The following is a 27,774-nucleotide window of genomic DNA, read 5'->3' as shown; positions in this document are numbered from 1 at the left end:
AACAAAATGAAAGATTACTAGTGAGATTTGCCAGAAGAGTAGTTACATGTATAACACATTGTTGTTTGTTTATACATTTGAGGTCCTTTACAAACAATACTTGTTTTCTAACAAGATGTACCATAAATGTGCCCTTCGTTTAGCTTACATATTGTTTTTGGAGCAGGTCTGCGCAGAAATCCAAATCAAAGCGTACTTCAGGTGGGTCTCCAATGCAATCGAACACGGCTTCTGCTGTCGCAAAGTCCTCTTCTGCAGTGTAGCTAAAAGGAACATTCATGCTACATCTTGTTAGAAAACAAGGTTCATAATTTTGATTGAATAATTAATGAGATGGCTTTATTCTCTACTCGAAAGGATGTAGCATAGAAGTAACGAAAGTGACAATTTAGGATAAATACAAAATTTTGAAGATGGCTAAAATAAATTGGCATGTGGATAACATTAATTCAACTGTCAATCAGAATGATGCTTAAATGTGCCACATTAGTTACTCATGTGGATTTACAGCTTCCAACCATTTCACCTTTTCCTCTTTGTTTTAGCACTCGATCACTTGTAAATATATCCTTCCTTATGCACAGAAATTGACACAATCTCATGCAGATTCGTTCAAAAAAGAGAAAAAAAAATGATAGACACATGTGCATAACATTCAATGCAGAAAATAGCTCTAAGTAGAACATACAGCTTCCTCACAAAAGAAAGTAGAACATATAGCGTAAACTACAGAAAAGCTATGTAAAATTAGAATTTCAGATAACTTAAAGTCAAATTTTCCTTTTCATAAAAGAGATGAACACCTTCAGTATGAAATTCCTATCAACTTTTATTAAGTAACAGAATTAGTGTTCCAAAGAAGAAATTTGTACCTGCTTTTTGTTACAATACACTTCATGCCGGCAGCTTTGGCCGCTGCAAGTCCTATAGTACTGTCCTCAACCACAACACAGCTTCATATAGAAGAAGAATGATTTACAATAAGGTACCAAATCATATATATAGAAAATCACATCAAAGATAACAAAATTACATATTTGTATCTACGGGAACATCCAAGCATTATCTAGTCATAATACAGTGCAACAACATGTCGGATACATGGAAAAAATATTACAGTATGTTTAAAAAAGGGAAAAGTCAAATTTCCACCCTCGAACTAGCACAATTGATCGATTTTCATCCTTCAACTAAATAATCAGATAACAGAGGTCATCGAATTGTCGAAACCGGACGAATTTGGCACTTTGGGTGGTTTCAAACGTGATTTGTATTTCTTGAAAAAAATAAAAATTCTGATTAGATCTAAAAAACCACAATAATTCATTTTAAATATGAAAAATATGAATCTGGTATCAAATTTTTTCTAAAAATGTAACCTATCCAATGGTACTGTATTTGAATCTTATTTTTCAAAAATAATAGGCATAACTATAAGCAAACAAATATTAGGAACATGAAAATTTTGGATCCAAACAACTCACAAGTAGAGTGCCAATAAATAGGTTACATTTTTTGCAAAATGCTAGCACCCATTCCGTATTTTTCTGATTCAAATTAGTAACTAATGAATTTTTTAATTTAAACTTGAATATTTTTAATTTTCACAAAATGAAAAACCACCTTTGAAACCAATCAAGGAGCCATATTTACCCAGTTGCAACAATTGGATAGCTCTCATTATCCGATTTTATAGTTGAAGGTTGAAAATCGGACTTTTGTGATAGTTCGAAGGTGGAAACTGGACCTTTTCCTTTAAAAAATGCATTATGCACTGGTACACAACTGTACTAAATCAAGTTAACAGTAAGTAATCGAAGATATATCAATTACGCCATCAATCTTTGCAATGGTATTTGTGAAAATAATAGATACGGATTGATATAATAATTGTTCAAACATGTATTGTCAGTACCTAGATGGATCAACTCCAAGTGTAGTTGCCGCTAATATGTAGATTGCCTGCAAATACCCACAAAGAGAAACACATAATCTCTGACACATAATGCATTTTGGGACCCAATTGTTATAAACAAACTATGGCCGTGCACAATGCAAGATGAACGGTACAATACAGTACCACACCACGGGCCTTTCCTGGAATCAGGGCCCATATTAGGACATGTTATCAATGTGTATGTACATTTTGTAAAATATTTATTCAAGTAAATAACTCAACAGGGAAAGGAGAATAGTGTCTACCGTATTGCCAAATCAAACTTACTGGATCAGGTTTTTTGCGAGGAACCACATCCCCGGCAAATATGGTAATCTTTTCTGCTCTGTCAGGCCCTAATAAGCATGACACTATTGCTGAAACCTGCAATAAGTAAAAGAAAACACAATTCACAAGATGCTATACTGATAAGCTTATAAAATTGATTTCTTAATTCTATAGGTAACTTTTGGCTCATTTCCACGGTCCAGATGTCAGGAGAATGTGAACAAAAGGGTTGGAAGCAGTCTAGTTCTATTTAGCAATCTTCAACAATGTCAACAATAGATCTTTGGACTTGAGTGCTAGAAATAATTGTGGCCATGTTGATAACCAAAACAGGCGATACAGGCAGTTTGGAAAAACCGGACCACCTGATTTCCCAAAACCGATGGTCCAGTTTTGAGACCACCATGTTATAACTCTCATCGATACAATCAAAATGCATAATTGATCGTCCAATTTGGAGTCCGAATAAGAAAGTTACTGTGACCAGGAGGTTCCACCAGCTGGAAAAACAGGTCAATATGTATTTTGTGATGTATTCGGACTCTACACAGGGCAAGACCTTCCCACCCTATAAATATGAAGTGACATAGCCGATTGTGGTATCCAATCAATCAAAAATCCATCTACTGTTTTGGTTTATCTCTCTATCTTGAATTCCCTTCAAAACCCCAATTTTTTGTTATTCCTTGCTCTCGACGGTGATTGAGGACATCCTAGCTGGCCAGGTGATACTAGGGCAACCCAAAGTTTGTTTGCCCCAATGGAGCCCCTCCGGGCAAACCCTCGTTGATCAACCGAAGAAATCTGAGAAAACAAGGGCATCCAATTCTAGTAGAAGCACTGCAGTGTGTGTTTCTACGGGGTTGCATGTGACGTGCTCATGTGCCAGCACATCTGAGCATCAACAGACAACCTATTGAAAGCGAATATGGCTCGGGAAATAATAGACTGATAATGAGGTGCAAGGCATGGTCCAGAATTGCTATCCGTACGACCTTTGTCTTAGATTGTATAAACGAATACAGGCGAGCGTCTCTAGGGTTTATGGAAACATAACCAACTGGGAGATGCCTAATACAATACCTATCCATCTATCCCTATGGGCGGGGCACAGCAACAGGCTGATGCGGCCAACACCCAAGGCCCATTAGGACCGGCCGAATACCCTTTTGCTAACACCTATAATCCTACTAAATTAAATTAGAATAGTATGTCGATGAGATATAATTATTTCTCTCAACTCTAACCTTTGAGTACAACAAATCCAATGAAAATTTTGTACAGCAATAAGAACCAAAAAAATAAAGTAAAAGTGCACAAACTAAAATGAGTGTTTCATTTGACCCGGAAGCTCGGCAAAATGTTTTGCTGCTTAAATATATTATATGGAATTTTGAACAAATCCAATGGAAAAAGGGTTGAAAAATCTGGATTAATAGGCACTGGATCGAAAACTTAGGTTGAACATCCATGATGCTTTCCTTCCATCAGGAATTGGTGGTATTTGAATTTTGTTACGTCAGTCGATGTCCTACTAAGTGATCAAATGAATTTCTCAGCATTTCACGGACCAGCTGTTGACGCAAGATGGTGGAACGTATGTTCATATCTTGCTCAAAATTGAAAGAAATTATTCTCCTGGATATTGTAGACATCTGTTGTAACTCCTAACGACCATATCCTCTGCAAAAGCACTTCAAGGTGGGAATGGATGTGTTACTTACAGCTTTCTCATTTGATGTACTGCACACTGCAACTTTAACTTCCTTTCCTAATGCTTCATCGATTAACCTGTAAAGTTGAAAATTAACCTAGCTTAGCTTTACCTTTCATTTTCATGAAGCTAGAGTGATTCACATTTACATTTTGTTGGCATGTCTTTCTCTCAGTTGAATCCCTTCTGTATTGTCAACAAGTGTGTCCGCATCTAATACACATACTGTGGACGTCAACAAAATGAATGCTAACTTTACAGTACTTTCAAAATATAATTAGATAATGTATTACAATATCATGTTGGTAGATATATTTAGTTTTCCAAAGTACAACACCTTGATCACACCACAACGGTTTGCACCTTTTATTTTCTTTGTGCTAAAAGTAAGAACCTCTTTAGGGCGTTGTGAAGATCTATTCTTGATCTTGTTGATTCGTGGAAGATATAACATCTCTAGAGGGATATTCGCTATTATAGATCCAAAAAACATTCTGCAAACAAATAATTGCCACCAGAGCTAGAAATAAACAAGCACTTTTGAAAAGTCACCATAGTGCCAAATGGAGCCTTATTGTTTATTAGTAGTTGAGATGTTGAAGTATATCGGATTCATGGTTTTACATGCAACATCAATGTTTTTTGTGTGACATTTTTTATTATGTTGTACAGTGTCACTTGATGACACACTTGTCTCAAGAAGCAGGCGAGGATATTTTCCAGCGTTGCAACTTATGGGTTCATTTAAACTGTAGCTAAGTTACTAAAGTCATCAAGTTGTTGGAAATACCTTTGAACTCCTGGGCGGAGAGGAAGCAACTTCTTCTCAATTAGGGCCATGAATAGTTCTGTTTTCCTCTTGTGAAGAGAAGCAATAAACTGCTTTCTTTCTTCATCAGTTTTTGGTGCTTTAGCTGGCCATCCTGTCTTGTTGAAGTAAGCCATCATCCTGAAAATAAATATTTAGAATTTGAAAATGTGAGGCTTCAGTTGAATTAAAATAAATAATTCCTTTATTTGAAATATTTGAATTCTAGTTGTCCTTAAAACACTAATAATTGTTTGAGACCATTCCCAACCAATCTTCCAATATCCTATATGAGTAATTATCATAGATCCTTCAGACAGTGTCTAATGAGGGCACTCTTCCCCTTTTCTTTCTTAAATGAAATGACACGCAGTTCTCCTGCGTCGTTCGAGAAAAAGAATAATTATCTTATGCAACTTACCTTTTATTTTTGATAGGAAATTAAATGTCTAAACTCAATTACAGTTGATTATATTACTGATCTCAATCACAACAACAAAGTCAAACAATTGTTTGTGTTTGTAGTTAATCATACCAACATATGTTGATATTTCTATAGCGGCTGCTAATGTAGAGGATCAAAAATTTTAGGATGAAAACTTTTTATATGAGATGATAATAAACTTTTTTGGGTGGAGATGCTTCATAACATTCAATAATGAGTCAACTACATTTCACCTTTTGTCGTAAAAAGCAAACACATGATTTGAATAGCCCTGTGGCATTAAGTTTCACCCGAGATGGATAATGGCTACAAAATTGTTGAACCATGAACTGATTACAACAATAATATGTTCCACTCCAGCCTGACAGTCAATATTTGAAGAAAATATGGAATAGGATGAAATTTAATTATATGAAAAAAGTTGCATTAGGAATTGGACATGTTTCCCATGTAGAAAGTTTACATTTAGAATGTTTCACATTCAAATGTCCATTTGCTGGTCGTAGAATGAATTTTGCAAAAGCCGTATTACATTCTTCTTTTGTTACAGTTGCATGATAACCAGACCAAAGTTCCTACAGAAGTACACATAGATGGGAATAAATGACAAATTCCACAGGAAAGTAAAGTGCTATCTCCTTAAGCTCTTAATGGAAGTCATCAATCATTCAACATAAATACAATTAACTGATTCATATTTCGTTCCGGCCACTTATTTTGGGCATAAATGTTTATAAGGGAAGTACTGAAGATAATTTGTAAAGGTAAATGAACAATTATAATCGAGTTAAGTAAGTAATTGATTGACCTTTCCTTACCACCACCTATCTTGAGCAATTCTCCGTACAATTCAACGTCCCAGCTGACACCTAATTCCCTCTGTAAATATCAACAGCCCATTAATCAGCAAACTTCAACAGACATCAACAATTGGTAGGTTTAGTTTCTTATGGTGTCATTTCTTGGATTTATTGATCAATAAGAACGCACATTAGAATTTTTTCCAACATAAAAACAATCACATGAAACAACTTTACTACTGGATAAATGATTACATTTTATTTTTCCGAAAGTTCTGGTGGGTCCATTTGAAGCTAACAGGCTAGGTACTAATCTTAAGAAAAACAATAACCAATGCACCAAGCTGGACCTATTGTATTCAAGAATACATCTGACGGGGGTGGATATCACGGGTACCCTTAAGTATGGACTTGGGAGACTAATCGTGGATAGGGTCCCCTAAACGAACGGCTCAACTTAACAAGGCCGCATGCGGCCATGGACGGCTCGGCGACTGAATGACGTCGACGGCCCAACAACGGGTCCAGGCAGGGGGCGCAAGCCACTTCGTCCGACCCTCACAAGGAGGACGTGGGGCCCCTAGGGTCCTGCGGGAGTGAAGCGTCACATCAGAGGTCAAACCTCTGGCGTAAGGATAGGTGAGGGCACGCCCTGACACGACATCCGGAAGTGACAGGCCATGACGGTAGGCGCCCGCCGCCACCACGCTGGGGCTTAAGCCAGGGAACGCGCTGGGGGCTCCCGCCGCCCATCATGTCAGAGCGCACATCGCTCACCGCAGCGGGAACTCGCGCCACCCGGCGCCGGGGGCCGCGCCGGTTGACCTGTTGGGGTGCACGTCGCCCGTCGTTCCGGGAGCGGCGCAGGGACACGCCCATCGTCATCCACAGGACCAGTGGGGCCCGCATGAAGGGAAGGAGAAGCAGCGAGATCCCGGGATTTTCCTCTACCTGCTCTGGTCTTTTTCTTACTCTCTCTCTCTCGTGTATCCGACCTCTTCCTTTTGACTTGTAAAAGGGGAAGGGAGACCCCTCGCGAGGGGGATCGAACGCACGTGCGCGTACACACACATGCACGCACTTCACCAGAGACTTGGGAGCCCGTTCCCTCTCTTGCCCGTTTGAAACCCCTACTGCAAACCTAGTGCAAGAACACGAGCAGCTCGAACAGGATGTAGGGACATTCTGCCCGAACTAGTATAAACCCTATTGTCATCCTTGCATACCATCCGGGCTAGACGCGCAACACAAATTTATTAGTTGGCGGTTCGATACACCAATAGTTGGCACACCAGGTGGGGGCCTTTATGCGTCTCGTCGGCTTCGCTACGCCGCAGATGGCCAACCACGTCGGAGGATGGGCCCCGGGCGCGCTCGTGCGTTTCGGGAACCTAGACTTCATCGTCACCACGGAGGGAGGGCTGGGGCAAGTTCAAGTTCCGGTCTGGCCCGCTCGCACCACTAGCCTCGATCCCGTCATCGATGCTTTCGAGGGGATGCGGCTACGCACTTCGGAGGATAGCGCCTTCGGGGATAGCTGGCTCCTCGACTTCGATTTCGAGATGCTGGGGCATCAGCTCCACGACTTCCTGGGTCCCCGACCAACCTAGGAGGACTTGCATCACGCTTTCATCTTGCTTATCAGAGTGACGGCGCAGCTTTCCGAAGGAGAACCACTCTCCCCGGAGATCCTGACGAGGCGCGTCCCGAAGACGTTCCCGTTTGGTTTGCGCAACGCAGCAGAGGACGTGCGCCGCCTCACGGCGAGTTCGTGGGGATGACGGACTACGTCTTGGAGTCCTTCCATGACCTCATGGGGGAATCGGAGGCGATCTCCGACTCCGACTCCAGCGGAGGGAGCCATCACCACTCGCTGGAGTGCTTCATGGCGGACACTCCCGAAGGGCACATCAAAAGTGTTCATGACGGAAACACTCCCCTGAATAGCCCCGCCGCCGGGGACTGGGAGAATAGCAGAGCCCCGCCACGCGCGGCTGGAGCAGCTATAGGAGCACTAGAAAGAGCTCGAGAAGGCACACCTCCAGTTAGACCAAGAGCACGCCAAGCTCGAGTAGGAGATCACACGTCGCAGAGATGGTGGGCGTGCGCGCGCCAATGCCCGCAACGTGAATCAGAAGATCCTCGAGGACGACGAGGGCCCCCCACTCTTCACCCGGGCAAGCCAAAACATCGCTGCCGTGGCAGCCCTGCTTGAAGGGCTCCCGGAACCCGCAACGCCTGAGGGGTGCCGCGCCCACAACAGGCTACGCATGCTTCCCAAGCGCGCGGTGCAACAGCAGGCGGAGAGCTTGATGTCCCGACGATGCGGGCCCATCGCCAGACAGCGCCCGTCTGCGGCACCAGGTGTGAGGGACATATCCGTCCATCAGGCCCGCGTGAGGGACAAAAGCCCGCGAACGCCCCCGTTAGGGGACGCCTCGGCGCCAACCACGACCTGCGCCTCACCCTCGATGCCCGGAAGCGCTAGCACGAGGACAAGCTGGCGGCAGCAAGCCGAGGGTATCATCGTCGCCACGGTGGACGCCACGATAGTGGCAAGGACCAAAGCCCAAGCCCCGATCGGCCGGGTCCTAGGGTCTTCAATCCGCGCATTCGTAGTGGGCCGTTCCTGCCACGGTACCGTCCCCTAGCGAACATCACGAAGTATGCTGGGGAGATGAACCCGGGCTTGTGGTTCGAAGACTACCCGGCTTGCTTGCAGGGGTGGAGGAGCAGACCGTGATGATTTCATCATCTGCAACTTGCAGCTGTTCCTGGCCGACTTGGCCCGGACGTGGCTCGAGCATCTCCCGTCCGGCCGGATCCACAACTGGTCTGAAGGAAATCTACGTGGGAAACTTCCGAGACACTTACGAACGCCCCGGGAACCCATGGGATCTCAAGAATTGCCGGCAGAAGCTGGGAGAAACTCTTCGCGAATACATCCGGCGCTTCTCAAGGGAGTGCAACGCGTTGCCCGCTGTCGCCGACACCGACGTTATCGAGGCATTATTTTCTGGGACCACCTGCGAGTCCCTAGTCCACAAGCTGGGACGAAAGAGCCCACGAACCACCAAGGAACTCCTCGACATCGCGACAAGCCATGCCTCAAGTGAGGAGGCGGTCGGGGCGATCTTCGACCACGCCAAGGGCAAGGTGAAGCGAGACGAGGACGCTGGCGAGGGCGCCTCGAACCGCCAAAAGAAGAAAAAGAACAAGAGGAACAACGGGGGTTCCCTTGTGGCCGCGGCCGACCGCAAGGGCGGTAAGCGGCCGTCGGAGAAACCCCCGGCCATTTCGAAGAGATGCTTGAGAAGCCGTGCCCGAACCACGCCTTCCCCGTCAAGCACATCTACAAGCACCTCTACAGGACTATGCCCTCATGAACAAGTATCTAGCCAAGAGCTCCAAAACAAGGGAGCGAGGGAAGAAGCCAGAAGTGGGGGAGGGCGACGCCAAGGAGAAGGACGGCGACTTCCCGGACACTGACAGCTACCTCATGATATTCGGCCGGCTGACCACCCACGAGTCCTGGCGCCGCCAAAAGCTCACACGCCAGGAGGTCTACGCGGCCGAGCCGGCTACGCCTGCGTTCCTCCGGTGGTCGGAGTCTACTATCACTTTCCAGCGATTCGACCAACCCGAGTAGCGTTCCGCAACCAGGGAGGTGTCTGCTCGTGGTCGACCCGATTATCAGCATGAAGCGCCTCACCAAGGTACTGATGGACAGGGGCAGCAGCCTCAACATCATGTATGTCGAGACCCTGGATGCCATGGGTATCGACCAGTTGGGCATCCGACCATTCGGAGCACCTTTCCATGGGGTTGTGCCGGGAAAACAGGCAAGACCACTCGGGTAGATCGATTGCCTGTAACGTTCGGGGATCTGACCAACTACAGGACGAAGACCCTCACCTTCGAGGTGGTTGGATTCCACAGATCCTACCACGCCATCTTGGGGCAACCATGCTACGTGAAGTTCATGGCCGTCCCCAACTACACATACCTTAAGCTCAAGATGCCGGGCCCGCGAGGGATCATCACCGTCGGCACCTCTTTCCAACGCGCCTACTAGTGTGACGTAGAGAGCTGCGAGCTGGCCTCGACGGTCATCGCCTCCGAAGAGCTCGCGATCATCAGGGAGGAGATCGCGGAGGAAGCGCCCGACGCCAAGCGAACCACCGGATCCTTTGAGCCTGCGGAGGGCATCAAAGAAATCCTCATCGACCCCAACAACTCATGGGACAAGAAGGTGCGGATCGGCACCGCCCTCTCCGCATAGGAAAGCGTGCTCGTTGACTTCCTCCCTATCAATAAAGACATCTTCGCGTGGAAACCCTCGGATATGCCGGCATATCGAGAGAAATCGTCGAGCATGCCTTGAAGATCAGGCCAGGCTCCAATCCAGTCAAGGAACGCCTGCACCGCTTTTGGCAGCCGGATTCTTCAAGGAAGTGTATCACCCCGAGTGGTTAGTCAATCCTGTTCTTGTACAAAAAAAGAGTGGGAAATGGATAATGTGTGTGGACTACACGAGTCTCAACAAAGAATGCCCAAAGGATCCGTTTTCTTTGCTCCGCATAGACCAGGTAGTCGACTCGACCTTGGGGTGCGAAAGCTTCCTTGATGCGTACTCCGGGTACCATCAGATTGCGATGAAAGAGTCCGACCAGCTCGCGACCTCATTCATCACCCCCTTTGGATCGTAATGCTACGTGACTATGCCGTTCGGTCTGAAGAACGCGGGGGCTACCTATCAGCATTGTATGCTCAGGGGCTACCTCATCGGGCGAACTGTGGAGGCATACGTAGACGACATCGTCGTCAAGTCCAAATAGGCCAACCAGCTGGTGGCCGACCTAGAGCAAACCTTCACTAGACTCCGGGCAAATAGCATGAGGCTCAACCCCGAGAAATGCGTCTTCGGGGTTCCGAGGGGCATGCTGCTCGGTTTTATCGTCTCTGAGCGTGGTATCAAAGCCAACCCAGAGGAGATCGCGGCTATCACCAAGATGGGTCTGATTCAGAACCTCAATGGGGTTCAGCGGATCACAAGGTCCCTTGCGGCGTTGATCCGTTTCATCTGGCGCCTTGGCGAACGAGGCCTCCCCCTTTACCGGCTTCTTAGGAAGACCGATCGTTTCGCGTGGACCCCCGAGGCCCAGGAGGCGCTTGACAAGCTCAAAGCGCTCCTAACAAAGGCCCCGATCTTGGTCCCGCCGACCGACGGGGAGCCACTCCTACTCTACATCGCGACAACGACACAGGTTGTTAGCGCCGCCCTGGCCGTGGAGTGGGAGGAGGGGCACACCTTCAAGGTGCAGCGCCCCGTATACTTCGTAAGTGAGATCTTGGCCGATGCCAAGACCCGCTTCCCCCAGATCCAGAATTTCCAGATGGAGGCTTCGGAGCCTTCCGGAATTCTTTGTCAGATGGAGGCTAGACCCACGGATGATATTCGCGTGGTGTCTGAATTCCCAGATGTCTTTCCGGATGATTTGCTAGATATGCCGCCTGATCGCGATATTGAGTTTTCTATTGATCTCTTGCCTGGCACAGCTCCTATTGCTAAGCGGCCCTATCGTATGGCACCCGTCGAGCATGAGGAAGTTAAGAAGACTGTCGACGAGTTGCTAGCCAAGGGCTATATCCGTCGTAGTTTCTCTCCTTGAACTTTTCCTGTATTGCTTGTAGAGAAGAAGAATGGAGCGAAGAGAATGTGCGTCGATTATCGGGATCTAAATGCAGTCACTATCAAGAACAAGCATCCATTGCCTCGCATCGAGGATCTTTTTGATCAGCTTCAGGGTGCTTGTGTATTCTCGAAGATTGATCTGCGTTCAGGTTATCACCAGCTGAAGATTCGTTCCGAGGATATTCCGAAGACGGCATTCACCTGCAAGTATGGGCTATACGAGTATACGGTCATGTCCTTTGGCTTGACCAATGCTCCGGCTTTCTTCATGCATCTGATGAACAAGGTTTTCATGGATTATCTGGACACGTTTGTGGTGATATTCATTGATGATATCCTGATATAATCCAAGTCAGAAGCAGAGCATGAGAAACATCTGAGGCTTGTGTTGCAGAGGCTCAGAGAGCACAAGCTATATGCCAAGATCAGCAAGTGCGAATTCTGGATTGACGAGATTCCATTCCTCGGTCATGTCATCTCCAAGGGAGGTATTGCTGTGGACCCCGGAAAGGTGAAGGATGTGTTTGACTGGGTGGTACCGCAGACAGTGAAGGCAGTCCGCTCTTTTCTGGGCTTAGCAGGATATTATCGGAGATTCATTGAGAATTTCTCTAAGATTGCGAAGCCTTTGACTTCCTTGCTAGAGAAGGGTGCGGATTCCTCTTGGACGGATGAACGTCAGAAGGCCTTCGAGGAGCTGAAGAAGAGGTTGACTACGGCGCCAGTCCTTACTCTGCCAGACCAGAGCAAGAGATTCACAGTGTATTGTGATGCTTCGAGAGATGGTCTTGGCTGCGTTCTGATGCAGGAAGGCAGAGTGATAGCTTATGCTTCAGCAGTTGCGCCGGCACGAGCTGAATTATCCCACTCATGATCTGGAGTTAGCCGCAGTTATGCATGCTCTGAAGATATGGAGGCATTACTTGTTTGGGCAGAGGTGTGATATTTAGACCGATCACAAGAGCCTCAAGTACATTTTCACTCAGAATGAGCTGAACATGCGGCAGAGAAGATGGCTAGAGTTGGTCAAAAATTATGACCTGGAGATTCACTATCATCCGGGCAAGGCCAATGTTATAGCAGATGCTCTCAGCATGAAAATCTATGTTAACATGGCCGTGGCTTTTCAGATGCCTCAGGAGTTATGCGAGGAATTTGAGCAGTTGAGTCTAGGTTTCGTGCATCACACCTCGAGTGCATCATTCGAGGCAGAACCCACTCTAGAGGCGGAGATCAGGCAGCATCAGAAAAAAGATAAGAAGCTGCAGGAGATCCGTGAATTGATTAAGATTGGCAAGGCACCTCATTTCCAAGAAGATGATCAGGGTACCTTGTGGTACAAGGGTCGGATATGTGTGCCAGATGTAGAGGATCTCAGGAAGCTGATCTTAAGTGAGGCTCATGATACGGCATATTCCATTCATCCAGGCAGCACGAAGATGTATTATGACCTCAAGAAACGATTCTGGTGGTACGGAATGAAGCGTTCCGTTGCAGAGTACGTGGCTATCTGTGACACTTGCCAGCGTGTCAAGGCAGATCATGAGAGGCCAGCAGGTCTATTGCAGCCATTGAAGATTCCGGAGTGGAAATGGGAAGAGATCACTATGGACTTCATTGTGGGATTGACTCGTACTCAGAAAGGGTACAACTCCATATGGGTAGTGGTGGATCGGTTGACAAAGGTGGCCCACTTCATTCCAGTGAACACTACTTACTCCGGTGCTAGACTCGCAGAGTTATACATCTCCAGGATCGTTTGTCTGCATGGTGTTCCGAAGAAGATCATATCTGACCGAAGATCTCAGTTCACTTCACGGTTCTGGGAGCAGTTGCATGACTCGTTGGATACGAAGCTGCGTTTCAGTACTGCTTATCATCCTCAGACAGATGGGCAAACAGAGAGAACCAACCAAGTGTTGGAGGATATGCTTCGAGCCTGCGCTATTCAGTATATTACCAGCTGGGATAAATGCCTGCCGTATGCAGAGTTTTCATACAACAACAGCTATCAGGCGAGTCTGAAGAAATCTCCTTTCGAGGCCCTGTATGGTCGGAAGTGCAGGACTCCGCTGTATTGGGATCAGATTGGCGAAAGGCAGGTGTTTGGTCCGGATATTGTCGAGGGGGCAGAACAGCTGGTACAGCAGGTGCGCGAGAACCTGAGGGTCGCACAGACTCGTCAGAAGAGCTACGCGGATGTTCGTCGTCGAGATCTGACCTTTGCTGTAGGTGATCATGTGTACCTGAAGGTCTCGCCGATGAGAGGAATCCATAGGTTTAACGTGAGAGGGAAGCTAGCCCCTCGATACATTGGTCCGTTCAAGGTGTTGGAACGGAAGGGTGAGGTGGCATATCGTTTGGAGTTACCTCCCAACCTCTCGGGAGTGCATGATGTGTTCCACGTGTCTCAGCTGAAGAAGTGCTTGAGGGTGCCAGAAGAGCAAGCACCGCTAGAAGGGTTGAATGTGCAGGAGGATCTGACCTACATCGAGCATCCGGTAAAGATACTGGAGACGTCTGAGAGGGTTACCAGAAACAAGAAGATCAAGATGTGCCGTGTTCAGTGGAGTCATCACACCGAGGATGAGGCTACCTGGGAACGAGAAGATGAGCTGAGGAAGACATATCCCGATCTCTTTGCTAGCTAGCCTATCAGAATCTCTGGACGAGATTCCTGTAAGGGGGGTAGGTTTGTAACACCCTAATATAATTTTCCCAAATTTTAATAAATTTATTTTGGCTCAAATAAAATTTCCAGGGTTTTCTCTAATTTATCTTACATTTAAAGTAATTTTATAACACGAGAAAATAAAATTTATTATAGGATCAACTTGTTTATGCATTCATGCTGGAGCATTGTTTTATTTGTGTTGATTATATAGGGTTTGAATTCAAATTTATTTGAATTCAAATAGAATTGTTTGAACAGTTTGAGGGTGGAAAGGAAAAAGAAAAGAAAAGGGAAAGGAAAAGAGAGCAGCAGCCCACTCCCCTCTCCCCTCTCCCCTCTCCTCTCCACGCGGCCCATCCACGCCCGGCCCAGCTCTCCCCTCTCCTTTCCCTCCTTTCCCCGCATGGGCCGCACCGAGGCCCAGCTCCCTCAGCCCCTCAGCGCAGCCCAGCCCGAGCATGCTCTCCCCTCTCCCTCACTGCCACCTCGGGCCCGCATGTCGGCGCCACTCCTCTCCCCGCTCACGCGCCCGCTCTCCCTTCTTTTCTCTCTCTGGCAGCGTGGCCCCGCGCGTCAGCGCCTCCTTCCCCTTTTCCTTCTTCTTCCCGTGCCCGACCCCTCCTCTGTTTTTATTTCCCGCCGGCCCGGCCGCTCGGCCGCTGCCCGTGGCCCCGCTCTGCCGCACCCCCCCCCCCCCGAGCCCTTGCGCCGCACCCGAGCCCGCACCCCGGCCGCGACCGAGCCTCCCCCTCCGTTCCAAAAGCTTCGCCGCCCGAGCCAGTATCGCGCGAGGTAGTTGTGCACGATCCGTTTCCTCTGCACGCCGAGGTTGTCACCGTGCTTTCCGCGCCAGCCCGGGCACGCACGCCAGCTTCCGCTCGGCCCTTAATTAGCTCCGCGCACGCCACTGGAACCTAAACCACAGAAGCGCCCGCCCGCGAACCCTCGAGCCGCTGCCACGATCTGCTCCGCCACATCGAGCTTCAGCTCCGCCGTGGGACGATCGATCCACTACAGCCCCGCCGCCTGAGACTCCCGCAGGAGCTCCGCCCCAGTACAGGGTCGGCCCCCGAGCCCTTGCTCGCGTCATCACGCCCTTGTGCTCGTCGGATTTGGGCCCCGAGCCGTCGCAGCCGGTGAGCCGCCTCCGAGCAATTGCCGGCCACCGATGCATCTCAGGCCGTATTGACCCCTCCGCCCACTTCGCAGGACCTCCCGGAGCAGGACCGTGGAGCCGGAAGCCGTGAGCCGCCCTTCTACGAGCCTCTTCCCCGACGCCGTCCGTGCGCCGCCGCTCGTCGTGGTCTCTGGCCGTCCTGCGCCGCCTAGCTGGTTCACCCGAGCCTAGGTGAGCAACAGCTCGATCCCCTCTCCCGTTTCCACTTGTTGTCGTGCGCCCTAGGTCAACCCCGGGGCGGGAACGTCACGCGCCGGCGAGGCGCCGCCGCGGAGACCGCACTCCGGTGACACCCCGCAGTCCCGAGCACGCGTTGACCGAGCCGTGGATCTGAGCCACTCGATCCCGATCCAACGCTCCTAAACAGAACGTACCGCTTCAGCTTGGTTTCTTGCTAAAGAGCCCCTGCCCTTTTGTGAAATCAACCCGCAGTCCTTTTTAGTTCAAGAGTATTTACATTTTACTCCTGTTTCTTCTGTTCAGCCCCCTGTAGTTTTTCGAAATCGAACCCGCTGTCCATGCCCTGAGTTTTTGCGGGTTAGACCTCAGATCTAGCCTTTAATTGTGTTTAGGCCCCTGGTTTAAGCACAGAAACCCCTGGTTTTTCTGTTTTCTTACAGAAAGACCCCTGGACCTTGTTTTAACCCTAGATTTCACGTCTTAGCTCTGTTTTAGGCAGTTTTCGCGCTCACACGATCGTTGTAACGCGTAGAATAGTTCTATCATAGTTTAGTGTGCTGTTTTATGTAATGATGTAATGTTTCTTATCTTTTGTCTTTGTTTGTATGTATGTGTATGTGTATGTGCTGGACCATGTTTTTGGCATTGCGATCGTGAGTAGACGCTGAGCCTTTGGACGAGTACCAGGAGCCCCTTTCTGCAGAGCTATTTGAGCAGCAGCAGGAGAACTTTGAGGAAGACTAGTATAACATGAACATCCTATCACTTTTAAATACAATTTTATACTGCATTTTAATATTATATGCCTATAAGGACTTCCTAGCCACCTTATCCTTTATATAAATACCTTGGGTTGCATTTTGGTTAGTTGTGCTAGGTGCTGCGCCCTCACACCCCTCGGTCCTTTTTAATTAATTTGATTAATGGTTATATGCAACTTAATTCTGAGAGTGGCCCTCTGTGCTGTGTGCTTGAGCGGCTCACGTCTCGTTAAAAGATGTTCTTATAGAAACTTGGTTTAGGGGGCCAGCACGGTGCTTAGTGCTTGGTTGGCCACTCTCCATAAGGACCGGTTCATAGAGCGACAATCTGGGACAACCGCGCAACCACAAGACTGGAATGGGACGGCCTTGACTTATTAATTAGGTCATTTTGGTTCGGGAGTAACTTACCTGCGTGGGCAAAAGGGGTGGTAGGCTTCAATGGTCCCTGCTCCTCCGGCTTGGTCTGTGCTGTGTGCTTGTACCCCCGGAGGTGGGCCCCATCGTCGCTGATCCAGAATACTTAGCGGTTACACCTTACTAACGTGATCCTTTGTAACGGTCTCGTAGTGTGCTTGCTAGCCATCTCACCTAAGGAAGTGTGATGAACAACTAGCGTAGCTCACGACTTGTGGGTAAATTTGTGCAACCTCTCGAGAGTGTAAAACTGATATATCAGCTGTGCTCACAGTCATGAGCGGCCCAGATCCTCCGTCTGATTAGTGGGGTTGTACCTTGGTGGTTTGGCTTGGCTTTCAGTAGTCTAATGTTAAATCTTGATTAATTATTATGCAACTTGGGTTACGGTAATTCATCCACCTGTAGTAATTAGCTTTAATAAAATTTGCAAAGATTAAAATCTAATGCAGTTGAGTCAGCTAACCTTAGAGCCTCATAATCCATGTTATACTTGTTGAGTACAAGTTGTGTACTCACACTTGCCTTCTCTACTCTTCTGTTCTTTCGGGGATATCTTCGACTGCTGCTCAGTACCAGGCGACGTGGAGAACTACATCAGCGGACTCGACGATTTCTAGGCGTTATCTCCCAGTTGACGTCCCTGTGGCGCCCTACCCTTCATGTATTTATTTTACGCTTCCGCATTGCTTGAACTAATTCTTGATTCAGTTGTAATAAAGATATTCATTTATAATTTATACGCATTTATCCAAGATACGTGTTGTGATATCTTGATGATTCTGTTGTATATATGCGTGACTTGATCCTGGCGCATATATGATCGCTCGATTTATGTTCTTATAAATCGGGTGTGACAGGTCTCCCACCTGCGGGTCTTTGGCTGCCTCGCGTTCGCCAAGGAGCTTGGCCACGTCAGCAAGCTCGACGACAGGAGCACTCCGGGAGTGTTCATCGGCTACGCAGAGGGCTCGAAGGCCTACCGCATCCTCGACCCGAAGACACAGCGTGTGCGCACCACGCGCGACGTTGTGTTCAACGAAGGATGGGCGTGGGACAAGGCAGTGGACGACGGCTCGACTCCGGCGTACGACGACTTCATTGTCGAGTACTTCCACTTCGAGGGATCCGGGGGAGTAGGCAGCCCCTCTTCGACGAGCGTGGCTACTCCAGTCCCCGAGCCTTCACCATCCCCGGCGCCTTCTACCCCAGCAGCACCATGCTCTTCAGCCAGGACTCGGGCTGCGACGAGATCGTCTTCGCCGACTCCACCACAGCTGGCGACACCATGCTCTCCAGCCACGACTCTGGCTAAGATGAGTTCCTCATCTGCTCCACCTCAGTCGGCAACGCCATGCACTCCAGCACCGACAGCTAATTCTCCGGTCATGTCTACTCCAGCACTAGCTCACGTCGAGCCCAGCCCGGTGGAGTTTGCTACCCCACTCTCTCACGATGAGGAGCGCATCGACGTGTGCTACGACGGCGAGCCGTTGCGGTACCGTACGATGGAGGATCTTCTTGGCGACCAGCCGGTGCCGGGACCCGTGCCTCATGACCTGGAGGGGCAGTTGCACCTTGTGTGCGATGACGGCGAGCCTCGGTCTTTCGCAGAGGCCGAGAAAGACGCGGCATGGCGTGCCGCGATGAAGGCGAAGATGGATGCGGTAGAGAAGAACCGCACCTGTGAGCTTGCTGATCTCCCTTGTGGTCACCGTGCGATCACCCTTAAGTGGGTGTTCAAGCTGAAGAGGGATGAAGTCGGCGCCATCATCAAGCACAAGGCTCGCTTGGTGGCACGAGGTTTCTTGCAGCGGGAGGGGATCGACTTCGACGATGCCTTCGCTCCCGTTGCCCGGATGGAATCCGTGCGACTCCTCCTTGCGCTGGCTGCCCAGGAGGGCTGGCGTGTTCACCACATGGACGTCAAGTCGGCGTTCCTTAACGGCGACTTGAAGGAGGAGGTCTACGTGCACCAGCCGCCGGGATTCGCGATCCCCGGCAAGGAGGGCAAGGTGCTGCGCCTGCGCAAGGCCCTCTATGGCTTGCGGCAGGCACCAAGGGCATGGAATGCCAAGTTGGATTCCACGCTCAGGAGGATGGGCTTCGAGCAAAGCCCGCACGAGGCGGCCATCTACCGGCGGGGCAATGGAGGAAATGTCCTGCTGGTGGGCGTCTACGTCGACGACTTGGTGATCACCGGCACCAAGGTTGCGGAGGTGGCGGCGTTCAAGGAAGAGATGAAGGCCACCTTCCAGATGAGTGACCTGGGGCCTCTCTCTTTCTACCTGGGGATCGAGGTGCACCAGGACGACTTCGGGATCACACTTCGGCAGACTGCCTACGCCAAGCGCGTCGTTGAGCTAGCTAGGCTCACCGACTGCAACCCAGCTCTCACTCCGATGGAGGAAAGGCTGAAGCTGAGCCGTGATAGCAGGGCAGAGGAGGTGGACGCTACCCAGTACCGGCGTCTTGTGGGGAGCCTTCGCTATGTTGCCCACACACGGCCGGACTTGGCGTTCTCCGTCGGCTACGTTAGTTGGTTCATGCAGCGACCGACGACGGAGCACCAGCAGGCGGTGAAGAGAATCATCCGCTACGTTGCGGGGACTCTCGACCACGGCCTCTACTACCCGAGGTGCCCCGGAGCGGCACACTTCGTCGGGTACAGTGACAGCGACCACGCCGGTGACATTGACACCAGCAAGAGCACCAGTGGGATCCTCTTCTTCCTTGGCAAGTGCCTCGTCAGCTGGCAGTCGATCAAGCAGCAGGTGGTAGCTCTGTCCAGCTGTGAGGCCGAGTACATCGCGGCCTCCACCGCTTCGACTCAGGCGATCTGGCTCGCTCGACTGCTCGGTGATCTCCTCAGTAGAGACGCTAGAGCGGTGGATCTCCGAGTGGACAGCAAGTCCGCTCTGGCCCTGGCAAAGAACCCCGTTTTCCATGAACGGAGCAAGCACATCCGGGTGAGGTACCACTTCATCCGAGGCTGCTTGGAGGAAGGGAGCATCAAGGCAGGCTACATCAACACCACGGACCAGCTTGCAGACCTGCTCACCAAGCCTCTTGGGAGGCTCAAGTTCCTGGAGCTCTGCTCCAAGATTGGGATGGTCCAGATTTCCCACAAGACGACGCACAAGACTTAGGGGGAGAATGATGGGAATAAGTCTCTGTACTTGGTCTTTGTGGGCAGGGGGTTTTTCTCAGCATTTTTCAACATCTTGGACTGCTTTTAGAGCAGCTAGGACAGCAGCATCTTGACTGCTTTTAGGACAGCATTTAGGACAGCATCTAGTTTGGCATCTTAGACTAGCAACTAGCATATCCTTGGCTGGCTAGCAGCCTATAAATATGTATCCCCAACCCCCTAGAGGGTATGGCATTGTGGTAGAGTTTGAGAAGTAAACCCAGGAAAAAATTCCCAACTCCTAGTGTCATCTTCACTCTCAATGAGAGTGAAAATTCTGCTACTAACATTCCCTTCGCTGTGCTTCTTGCCATGATTTGTGATGTTTCGCTCTTCATCCGTGCAGGCCGCCTCCACGGGTCCTCGGGACTTAATCGCCGCGCGCGGGGCAGTTGGAGGGCCCTCTGCGGCTGCGTAGCTGGCGTCGTCAGGGTCGTCCGGCGCAGGGAGATCTGGGATCTCGAGCGGGAGGCGTCCGAGGCTAGGGGCCGGTACTCGGACGTGACGCGATAGGTGGGCAGGCTGGAGTCCGACCTCGCCGTTGTCCAAGGCCGCGAACATCTACGCCTAGGCAGCATGTGCATCCCTCGTGCCGAGGGCATGCATTTGTTTTCATTCCCGGGGTAGTAGTCGTGCGCTCATCCTCCCGTGCTCTCAGGTTTGGAGGAGGTTGCTGCTTCGCGTCTCGGGAGCTACACGAAGACGCCTTCAGAAGTACTCGAAAGTCTGCAGCACTCGACTACGAAGAACTCGGGGGCTTGTCAGACCTGGGCCCACGGGACTGTGCACACGGCGTACATATCCTAGGATAGGGGATGGAACATGGCCCACGCCCCACATATGTTATAACTACTTGCACCGTAGTAGGACTACTCGAACAGTAGTAGAACTAGTCGGAACAGAAGGAAACTTTCCGAAAAGTACTCGGGTAGGATTCTTGGGCTCGTATCTGACTAGGACTTCTATATAAGGGCGGGTAGGGACCCCTCCAAACGGAGGAGATCACCCCGATCAACATTTAAGGCAATACAAACCACATAGGACGTAGGGTATTACACTCTTGGCGGTCCGAACCTGTCTAAACTTTGTGTTCCTTGCACCTTCGAGTTCGATCTCGGCGACACCCTACCTACAAACTCACCGCCTTGGGGGTACCCCTCGGTGGGCTTGGCGGTAAAACACTGACAACGTCAAAAAGCCTGCCTGAAGCTCCAAAAGAACGGCCGGTGCAAGCGAAGCCTTACCACTCACTTGATCGCGGAGCTTGCCCGCCTCGGTATTCAAGCGAACGACCCCTGCCCGTCCAGAAGCAACCACCACAGCAAGGTCGGCCTCAGCCGCCTTGGCTTGAAGCTTCTGGTACATCTCGGCAGCAAGCTCTTGCTGGAGGGAAGCCACCTGCTGTTGGACGGCTGCACGAGAGAGGAATGAAGCATGTCGTGCCCAGGAATCTAACAAATTGAAGGGAAGAAGAGAAGGATCTTAACCGCGAGACTCCCTTGAATGGCCCGCTCTCACTCCTCCATCTCCTCGGACAGACGCATGGTGGCGTCGCGCTCTTGGTCGGCTGCTTCAAGCTCACCGCAGAACTCGTCCACGCTCCGAGCCAACTGGTCCCACTCCTCATGCAACAGCTGGAACGCGGCAGCATCCACGAGAGCCTTGGCTCGGGCTTTAGCCACCTCCTGGCGGGCGGTAGCAAGCTGCTCGGCTAGCTCCTCACGTCATCGCACCTCTTCGACATGACGGTTCCGATTACGATTTAGAAGGGACTACGAGGAGGACGCAAGTTAGGAATACCCAAGGAGGAGGCAGCAGTCGGGGACGCTGAGATGTCTTACCTACACGGCGGACAAGGCCTTAAAGACATCTCTCCTCTCTGCATCCTCCACCTCGTCACCCAGGGCAAGGATCGCCATAGTAGGGTCCTGCGAGCCCTGAGCACCTCCCCTTGCCAACAGATTGCCGCCCGCCTAGGCCAAAGACGGCGAGGATCCCCGCCGTGGCTGGCCTCGCCTGTTCCCTCCAGCGCCAAGCTGGCAGGCATCTCCTGCGCCACTGCCCCCGGGGCAACCGCGGCCACCTCGTCATCGGCAGCCAAGGCCTCCTCCTGGGCAATCGCCGCAATCTCGTGCGGCGGCGGCTCCTCTCGCACCATCTCCTCATCTGTTCGCCCCGCCGCGGACACAACAGCCTGTTGGGGCAGCAGCAACGTTTGCACCTCGGCCTCGGGGAGTGAACCTGGTGCACCTTTCCACGTCGGCTGCCTTCGGGGGCGTCCGCTGGAGCACAAGGACCTTCCGCGGCGCCACCACCAAGGTATCTGCCCGGCCTCCAGCGCTACAACGAAAGCATAAAAGATAGAGCAGTTAGCATAAGATCGCCTAGAGTGAAAGAACAAGGAGATCCTCAACTCACTGAGGCGCCACCATGCGAGGGCGCTACGGGGTCGGTCCACCCGACCCCAGCTGCGCCTCCGCGGCGCGTTTGGAACCCTCCGCTTGTGCGGGCTCCCAGCAGGGTGCCACGATATGCGCCCATGGCCTCCACGCGCCTATCCTCCCCCTCCTGCGCCGGGGTGGGCACAGGGTCGAAGGGAACTTGTGCTGACACCGAGAGGACGGTCCCTCGTTGTCATCTCGCGCGTTAGCTCATCCCGAGGGATGTCATACTCTTCCTCCTCATCATCGCCATCATCATCATCGTCATCTTCCTCCACCTCCTCGTTTGATCTCTGCTGGCATTTGCCGTGCTGCCGCGCGGTCTGCGTCTTCTTCTCCTCCTCCTTCTTTGCGTCCTTCTTACGCGCCTCGTCGGCAGCACGGTTCGCCGCACACACGGCCTCGTCCTCCGGCAACGGCGCGTGAGAATCATGCAAGGGGCTAAATTGCCCCTGCAGGCATCGACCTATGAAGCCAAAATAAGACCCAGAAAGAAGCAAGACGTGGAAGGAAGGCGGAAAGGCACTCACTAGGTCGATGAAGCCAGTATCGAGCCGCATCACCGGGTGTCCCTCGACAGCAAACACCGCTTCGGGCCCATCCAGCGCCTCCCGGATGCACTGCGTGATCTCGGAGTCACGAAGTGAACCCTGAGCGAACGTCATGCCCTCAGGATGCATGCCCAGCCCCATCCCGAACAGCGGGATTGCGCATGCCATTAGCAGCGCCACCCTCCTCGCATGGTAGGCTCCGATGACGCCGAAGCAGCAAAGGCCGCGCCTCTTCAGGTGCGCTATGGAACCCAGGAGCAGCACGAGCCTCTTCTTCTCCTTGTCCACGGGCCCCCATAACCACATCGGCAGAGCCGCCTCGATCGTGCAGCCGGTGAAAAGCAGAAGGGGGCGTCGCCGTGGTTCTTGATATAGAGCCACTGCGAGTGCTACCCCTTGTTGGATTTCGTGGGGGCGATGGCCATATACTCGTGTGCTCGAGGTCCATGGAGATGGATGCCGACGCAGCCTGTTGGCGCTACCGCCGTCCCTCATCTTGACCAAGGAGACGGCAAAGAAGTACTTCTAGAGCTCGAATTGGGGCTCGATCACTAGGTATCCCTCACACAGCGCGATGAAGACCGCGATGTGCTGGATCCCGTTTGGATTGATTTGCTGCAGCTCGATTCGGTAGTGGTGAAGGAGTCCCCAGACGAAGGGATGAGGCGGCATCGTGAGCCCGCGCTCGTGGAACCGCGCGAAGGAGACGACATAGCCATCGCGCAGTGCCGGCACCTCCTCACGGCCAGGTAAGAGCCACTCCTCTACAGCGGTCGCCGGGTGGAGGAGCCCGCGCGATATGAGGCCCCCAGACACGCCTGGCCTGCATCCGAGCGGAACCATGACGCCATTGACGGGCAATGGTAAGCGCACAAGAACTCTCATAGGGACAAAGGAGCAAAGGGCGGAACGGTTTGTGCTTCAGCAGCGGGAACACATAAAAAGCGGGAAGACGAAGCGGCCTAGTGAGGGTGAAGGGGCCAGGAACCCTAGCTATAAACGGGGGGAGCGGAAGCCGAACCGACGCCTTAATCCCCACGTCCACCATGATGGCCACGTCCGCCGCGTCACGTCGCCCCGTCCCATCATGAAGCACATGCACACCATGCCCGGGCCCGGCCGCTCAGGGGACGCACCCGGAAAATGAAGGGGCCAAACACCCCCGCAGGTAAGACGGGATACGTGCTGAAAATGCCCCGACGGCCCATTAAGCTCCGAGGGTTCGAATGTTGGCCCGCCGACAGGTTCAGAACCGGAGTGAGGGGCAGAAACGGATGGGCCCGCTAGCGGCCAACACCCAGGCGTGCGCGCGCTGCGGGCATCCCGACCCGCATCCTAGTCTTGGCTGGAGCATGATCCGTGGTTTTTCTCTGAAGAAAGGCAACGAGCCATCAAGATCGGTCAAACGGACCTGATAACTATACGGATCGGCTGTCAGGTTTCTAGAGTCGGTCACCAGCTGACCCATGCTAGATCCCCACGAACGGGAACTGGGGACCATGTTTCAACCCGTTACCAGCTCACTGAGCACCACATTTCAACCAACGAGGAAAAACGTGGCATGGCTCAGCCTTTCCGCCTTAACGAAAAAGACGCTTGAAGGGAAGGGATAGCAAAACGAGACGGCGTCCCGACCAGTCACCCATAACTCACGGGAGCTCGAGGATTGGACTCGCGAGGAGACCGAGTAAGAGGTCGCATACAAAACGGGGGCAAAAGCCGAAAGGGGAAGTCCTCTCAGCCTTTCAGGTCCCTCCCGAACGAAAGGGCCCCCGTGACAAAATCCAATCCCTCCACAGGCTCGGGGGCTGCCGTGGCAAACACAACACACTCCGGGATAAACACGCTTTATTCCTGGAAAATAAATATTACAAAGTACAGTCGGCCCAAGGCCGTTACAAGGTACAAAAACTAGTTACCACCACTAAGGTTGTAACGCCGGTAGCCATGGGGAAGGCTGCTACAAGTGCGGGAGGGTTAGGAGGTGCATCCTCCTCTCAAGCCTTCTTCTTGCACCCCCCTCCCTCATTGGTAGGGGATGAGGTGAGCAGTCCATCTGCCGCCGCCGCCGATCGAACTCCCTCGTCGTCTCAAACGACAGCGAGGAGCTCTTTCGCAGCTTCAGCCGCTTAGGAAGGACAAGCCTTCTCATAAGACAGGTTGGAGCTGAGGAACGAAGGGATGCCAAACCCACTCGGGGCCTAGGTAGTTCCCGCAGGCATGCGCCGCAATAGAAGGGAACGAGGAGTTCCTCCCCGCACCTGGACCCGGCCGGTGGAAGCACTGCCACATCCACCGCTAGGGGTCGACGCTCCCCCACAGTCACCCAAGACGACTAGGGAAGCAGCGTCGACCGCTAGCCGGAGACGGTGACCCGCCTGCGGTCACCTGCGCACCCGCTCCCCTCAATCATCCAAGCACGACGCTCGGAGGACTCAGCTTGGGAAAAGCCCGAGCGAACGACGTCGCCCACGTGCTATCCCCTACCGCTAGCAAGCGTTCTTCTAGCACCAGATGCTGAAGGATTCGCCAGCTTCGTCGGGCAAACACACACGGGCGGAGAGAAGCTCCATTATGCAAGGCTAGGCTCACCCACGACTCAGGGGACGCGCCTGACCCGGCGCACACGGGAACGGGAAGCAAGACCCGGGCAGAACGGATCCCCCTCACGGCTCTCCGAGCCACGCAGAGGCTCAGGGGCTACTGACGGGGGTGGATATCACGGGTACCCTTAAATATGGACTCGAAAGACTAATCGTGGATAGGGTCCCCTAAACGAACGGCCCAACTTAACAAGGCTGCGACGCGGCCACGGTCGGCCCGGCGACCGAAGGACGTCAACGGCCCAACAACGGGTCCAGGCAGGGGGCGCGAGCCACTTCGTCCGACCCTCACAAGGAGGGCCCCGCCTCGCCCGACTCCTGTGTGGAGAACTCCGCCTCACCCGACCCTGAGGGCACGGTCTCGGCCACTCCCGAGGACGTGGGGCCCAGGGTCCTACTGGAGTGAAGCGTCACGTCAAAGGTCAAACCTCTAGCGTAACGTAAGGACAGGCGAGGGCACGCCCCGACGCGACCTCTGGAAGTGACAGGCCATGACGGTAAGCGCCCGCCACCCACCACGCAGGGGCTTAAGCTAGGGAACGCGCTGGGGGCTCATGTCGCCTATCATGTCACAGCGGCACGTCGCCCGCTGGAGCAGGAACTCATGCCACCCGGCGCACTGGGGGCCCGCGCTGCTTGACCTGTTGGGGCGCACGTCGCTCGTCGTTCCGAGGAGCGGCGCAGGGACACTTCCCATCGTCATCTACAGGGCCAGCGGGGCCCGCACGAAGGGAAGGAGAAGCAGCGAGATACCGAGGATTTTCCTCTACCTGCTCCGGTCTTTCTCTCTCTCTCTCTCTCTCGTGTCTGACCCCTTCCTTTTGACTTATAAAAGGTGAAACGAGACCCCACGCGAGGGGGATCGAATGCACGCGCGCGCGCACACGCACGCACTTCACCAGAGATTTGGGAGCCCGTTCCCTCTCTCGCTAGTTTGTAATCCCTATTGCAAACCTAGTACAAGAACACGAGCAGCTCAAACTGGACATAGGGACATTCTGCCTGAATCAGTATAAACCCTTGTGTCATCCTTGCACACCATTCAGGACAGACGCGCAATACAGATTTACTAGTCGGCCCAACAACATCAGTTTAACTGGATCCAAGTTAGAGTTCTTTCAGTGGCCATATCATTCGTTTTTTTCCAACTCAAGGCACACAATAGTCAAGTAATATTTGAACTGTTTTTTAACAATTTTATTCCTCATTTAGTAAATGTATCAAGCACGCAAAGTTTTAAGCATGTAAACATATTCCAAGTTTAATATAGACCAGCTACGGGTAGCCTTTATGATTTTAATTCATTATATTTACAATCTATGATGATTAAAATTATGGCTAACTTGGATCCAATGAATGTAAGGATAACGCTACATAACGTGAATGCTGCATCAGAAGTCAATTTTGGAGCAAAGGGATAGCTGCACAAAATCAAAGTAGCGATGAGATTGTCAACCTCCAACCATAGGTAAGGTAACTAAGCAACACGAAGCCGCATTGTTGAAAGAAGACGATCCAGGTTCAGCACGAGTACTAAAATGCATTTAGGAGCAAAAGTATCATAGAAAATTAAAATCAGGGGAGCAGGGTGCTTGACCTCGGCGAAGGTCTCATTGAAAGAGATTCGGTGACCGTCCTTCTCCGTGTCCACCAGCACGCCGTCGCAGTCAAACAGCAGCGCCGCCGGCAGGGAGACGACCGACGCATCCCCGTCGCCAGCCGCCGCCGCCGCCGCCGCGCGGACGACTGCCGCTGTCCGCCCGCTCCCGGTGCGGAAGCAGAGTGAGGAAGGAGAAGATCTCCTCGCTACGCAATTTGGAATGCGCTGTTGATCGGAGGTTCTTGGGACACGGCGCGCGTTTGTGAAGTTGCTTCCCTGCAGCAGCGTGGACGACGCGGCGGCCGCCATGGAGGGAGATGGTTTCGTTGGGCGGGAAAACAGTGGCGGGTCAGTGGATAGCGCGCCCTTGTGGCTGGCTGGCTACCGATGCGGGGTAAGGATTTTAAAGCTGAGTCCACCACACATGCCTCTTCGCCTCGGTCATCTTTCGTGTACCTCAGTGGCTGACGATCGATGACGGGGAAGTTGGCATG

The 27,774-nt window shown here is 51.6% G+C and overlaps 2 protein-coding genes and 1 pseudogene across 5 annotated transcripts; 1 reads left to right on the top strand and 2 right to left on the bottom strand.

Annotated features, from left to right (window-relative positions):
- LOC112902445 (CBBY-like protein) lies at positions 1–27,666 on the bottom strand. 2 transcript variants are annotated; one of them, XM_025971522.1, is made up of 8 exons: positions 27,278–27,664; positions 6,000–6,070; positions 4,729–4,887; positions 3,949–4,015; positions 2,225–2,320; positions 1,916–1,962; positions 873–953; positions 5–263 (listed from the first exon to the last, which is right to left on the bottom strand). In XM_025971522.1, exons 1-8 carry the CDS (start codon positions 27,587–27,589, stop codon positions 140–142), a joined length of 957 nt encoding a protein of 318 aa, XP_025827307.1. In that variant the 5' UTR covers positions 27,590–27,664; the 3' UTR covers positions 5–139. The 2 variants fall into 2 exon arrangements, with proteins under 2 accessions (XP_025827309.1, XP_025827307.1); XM_025971524.1 differs by lacking the exon at positions 873–953 and having other exon boundaries at positions 1–263; positions 27,278–27,666.
- On the top strand, positions 9,683–10,947 carry LOC112902447 (annotated as a pseudogene).
- On the bottom strand, positions 21,019–23,401 carry LOC112902446. Of its 3 annotated transcripts, none has more exons than XM_025971526.1 (3): positions 21,927–23,401; positions 21,573–21,857; positions 21,019–21,497 (listed from the first exon to the last, which is right to left on the bottom strand). In XM_025971526.1, the coding sequence occupies exon 1, from the start codon at positions 23,381–23,383 to the stop codon at positions 22,640–22,642; it is 744 nt and encodes a 247-aa protein (XP_025827311.1). In that variant the 5' UTR covers positions 23,384–23,401; the 3' UTR covers positions 21,019–21,497; positions 21,573–21,857; positions 21,927–22,639. The 3 variants fall into 3 exon arrangements, with proteins under 3 accessions (XP_025827311.1, XP_025827312.1, XP_025827310.1); XM_025971527.1 differs by having other exon boundaries at positions 21,019–21,486; XM_025971525.1 differs by having other exon boundaries at positions 21,019–21,857.
- Positions 27,667–27,774: the final 108 nt, after the last annotated feature.

This window comes from Panicum hallii, chromosome 8, assembly GCF_002211085.1.
Source record: "Panicum hallii strain FIL2 chromosome 8, PHallii_v3.1, whole genome shotgun sequence".
Taxonomy (NCBI): domain Eukaryota; kingdom Viridiplantae; phylum Streptophyta; class Magnoliopsida; order Poales; family Poaceae; genus Panicum; species Panicum hallii.
Note: the sequence above shows the minus strand (reverse complement) of the source record. Positions and strands in the feature narration are given on the sequence as shown.

What these genes read in the sequence shown, in the direction of transcription:
- LOC112902445 (XM_025971522.1), bottom strand. Translation starts at nt 27,589, where the DNA reads ATGGCGGCCGCCGCGTCGTCCACGCTGCTGCAGGGAAGCAACTTCACA. An exon ending in CTCGCAAAAAACCTGATCCA is followed by an intron (nt 1,963 to 2,224) that starts GTAAGTTTGATT and finishes GGGTATTTGCAG; the next exon opens with GCAATCTACATATTAGCGGC. An exon ending in CTTGGAGTTGATCCATCTAG is followed by an intron (nt 954 to 1,915) that starts GTACTGACAATA and finishes TTCTATATGAAG; the next exon opens with CTGTGTTGTGGTTGAGGACA.
- LOC112902446 (XM_025971525.1), bottom strand. Translation starts at nt 23,383, where the DNA reads ATGTGGTTATGGGGGCCCGTGGACAAGGAGAAGAAGAGGCTCGTGCTG.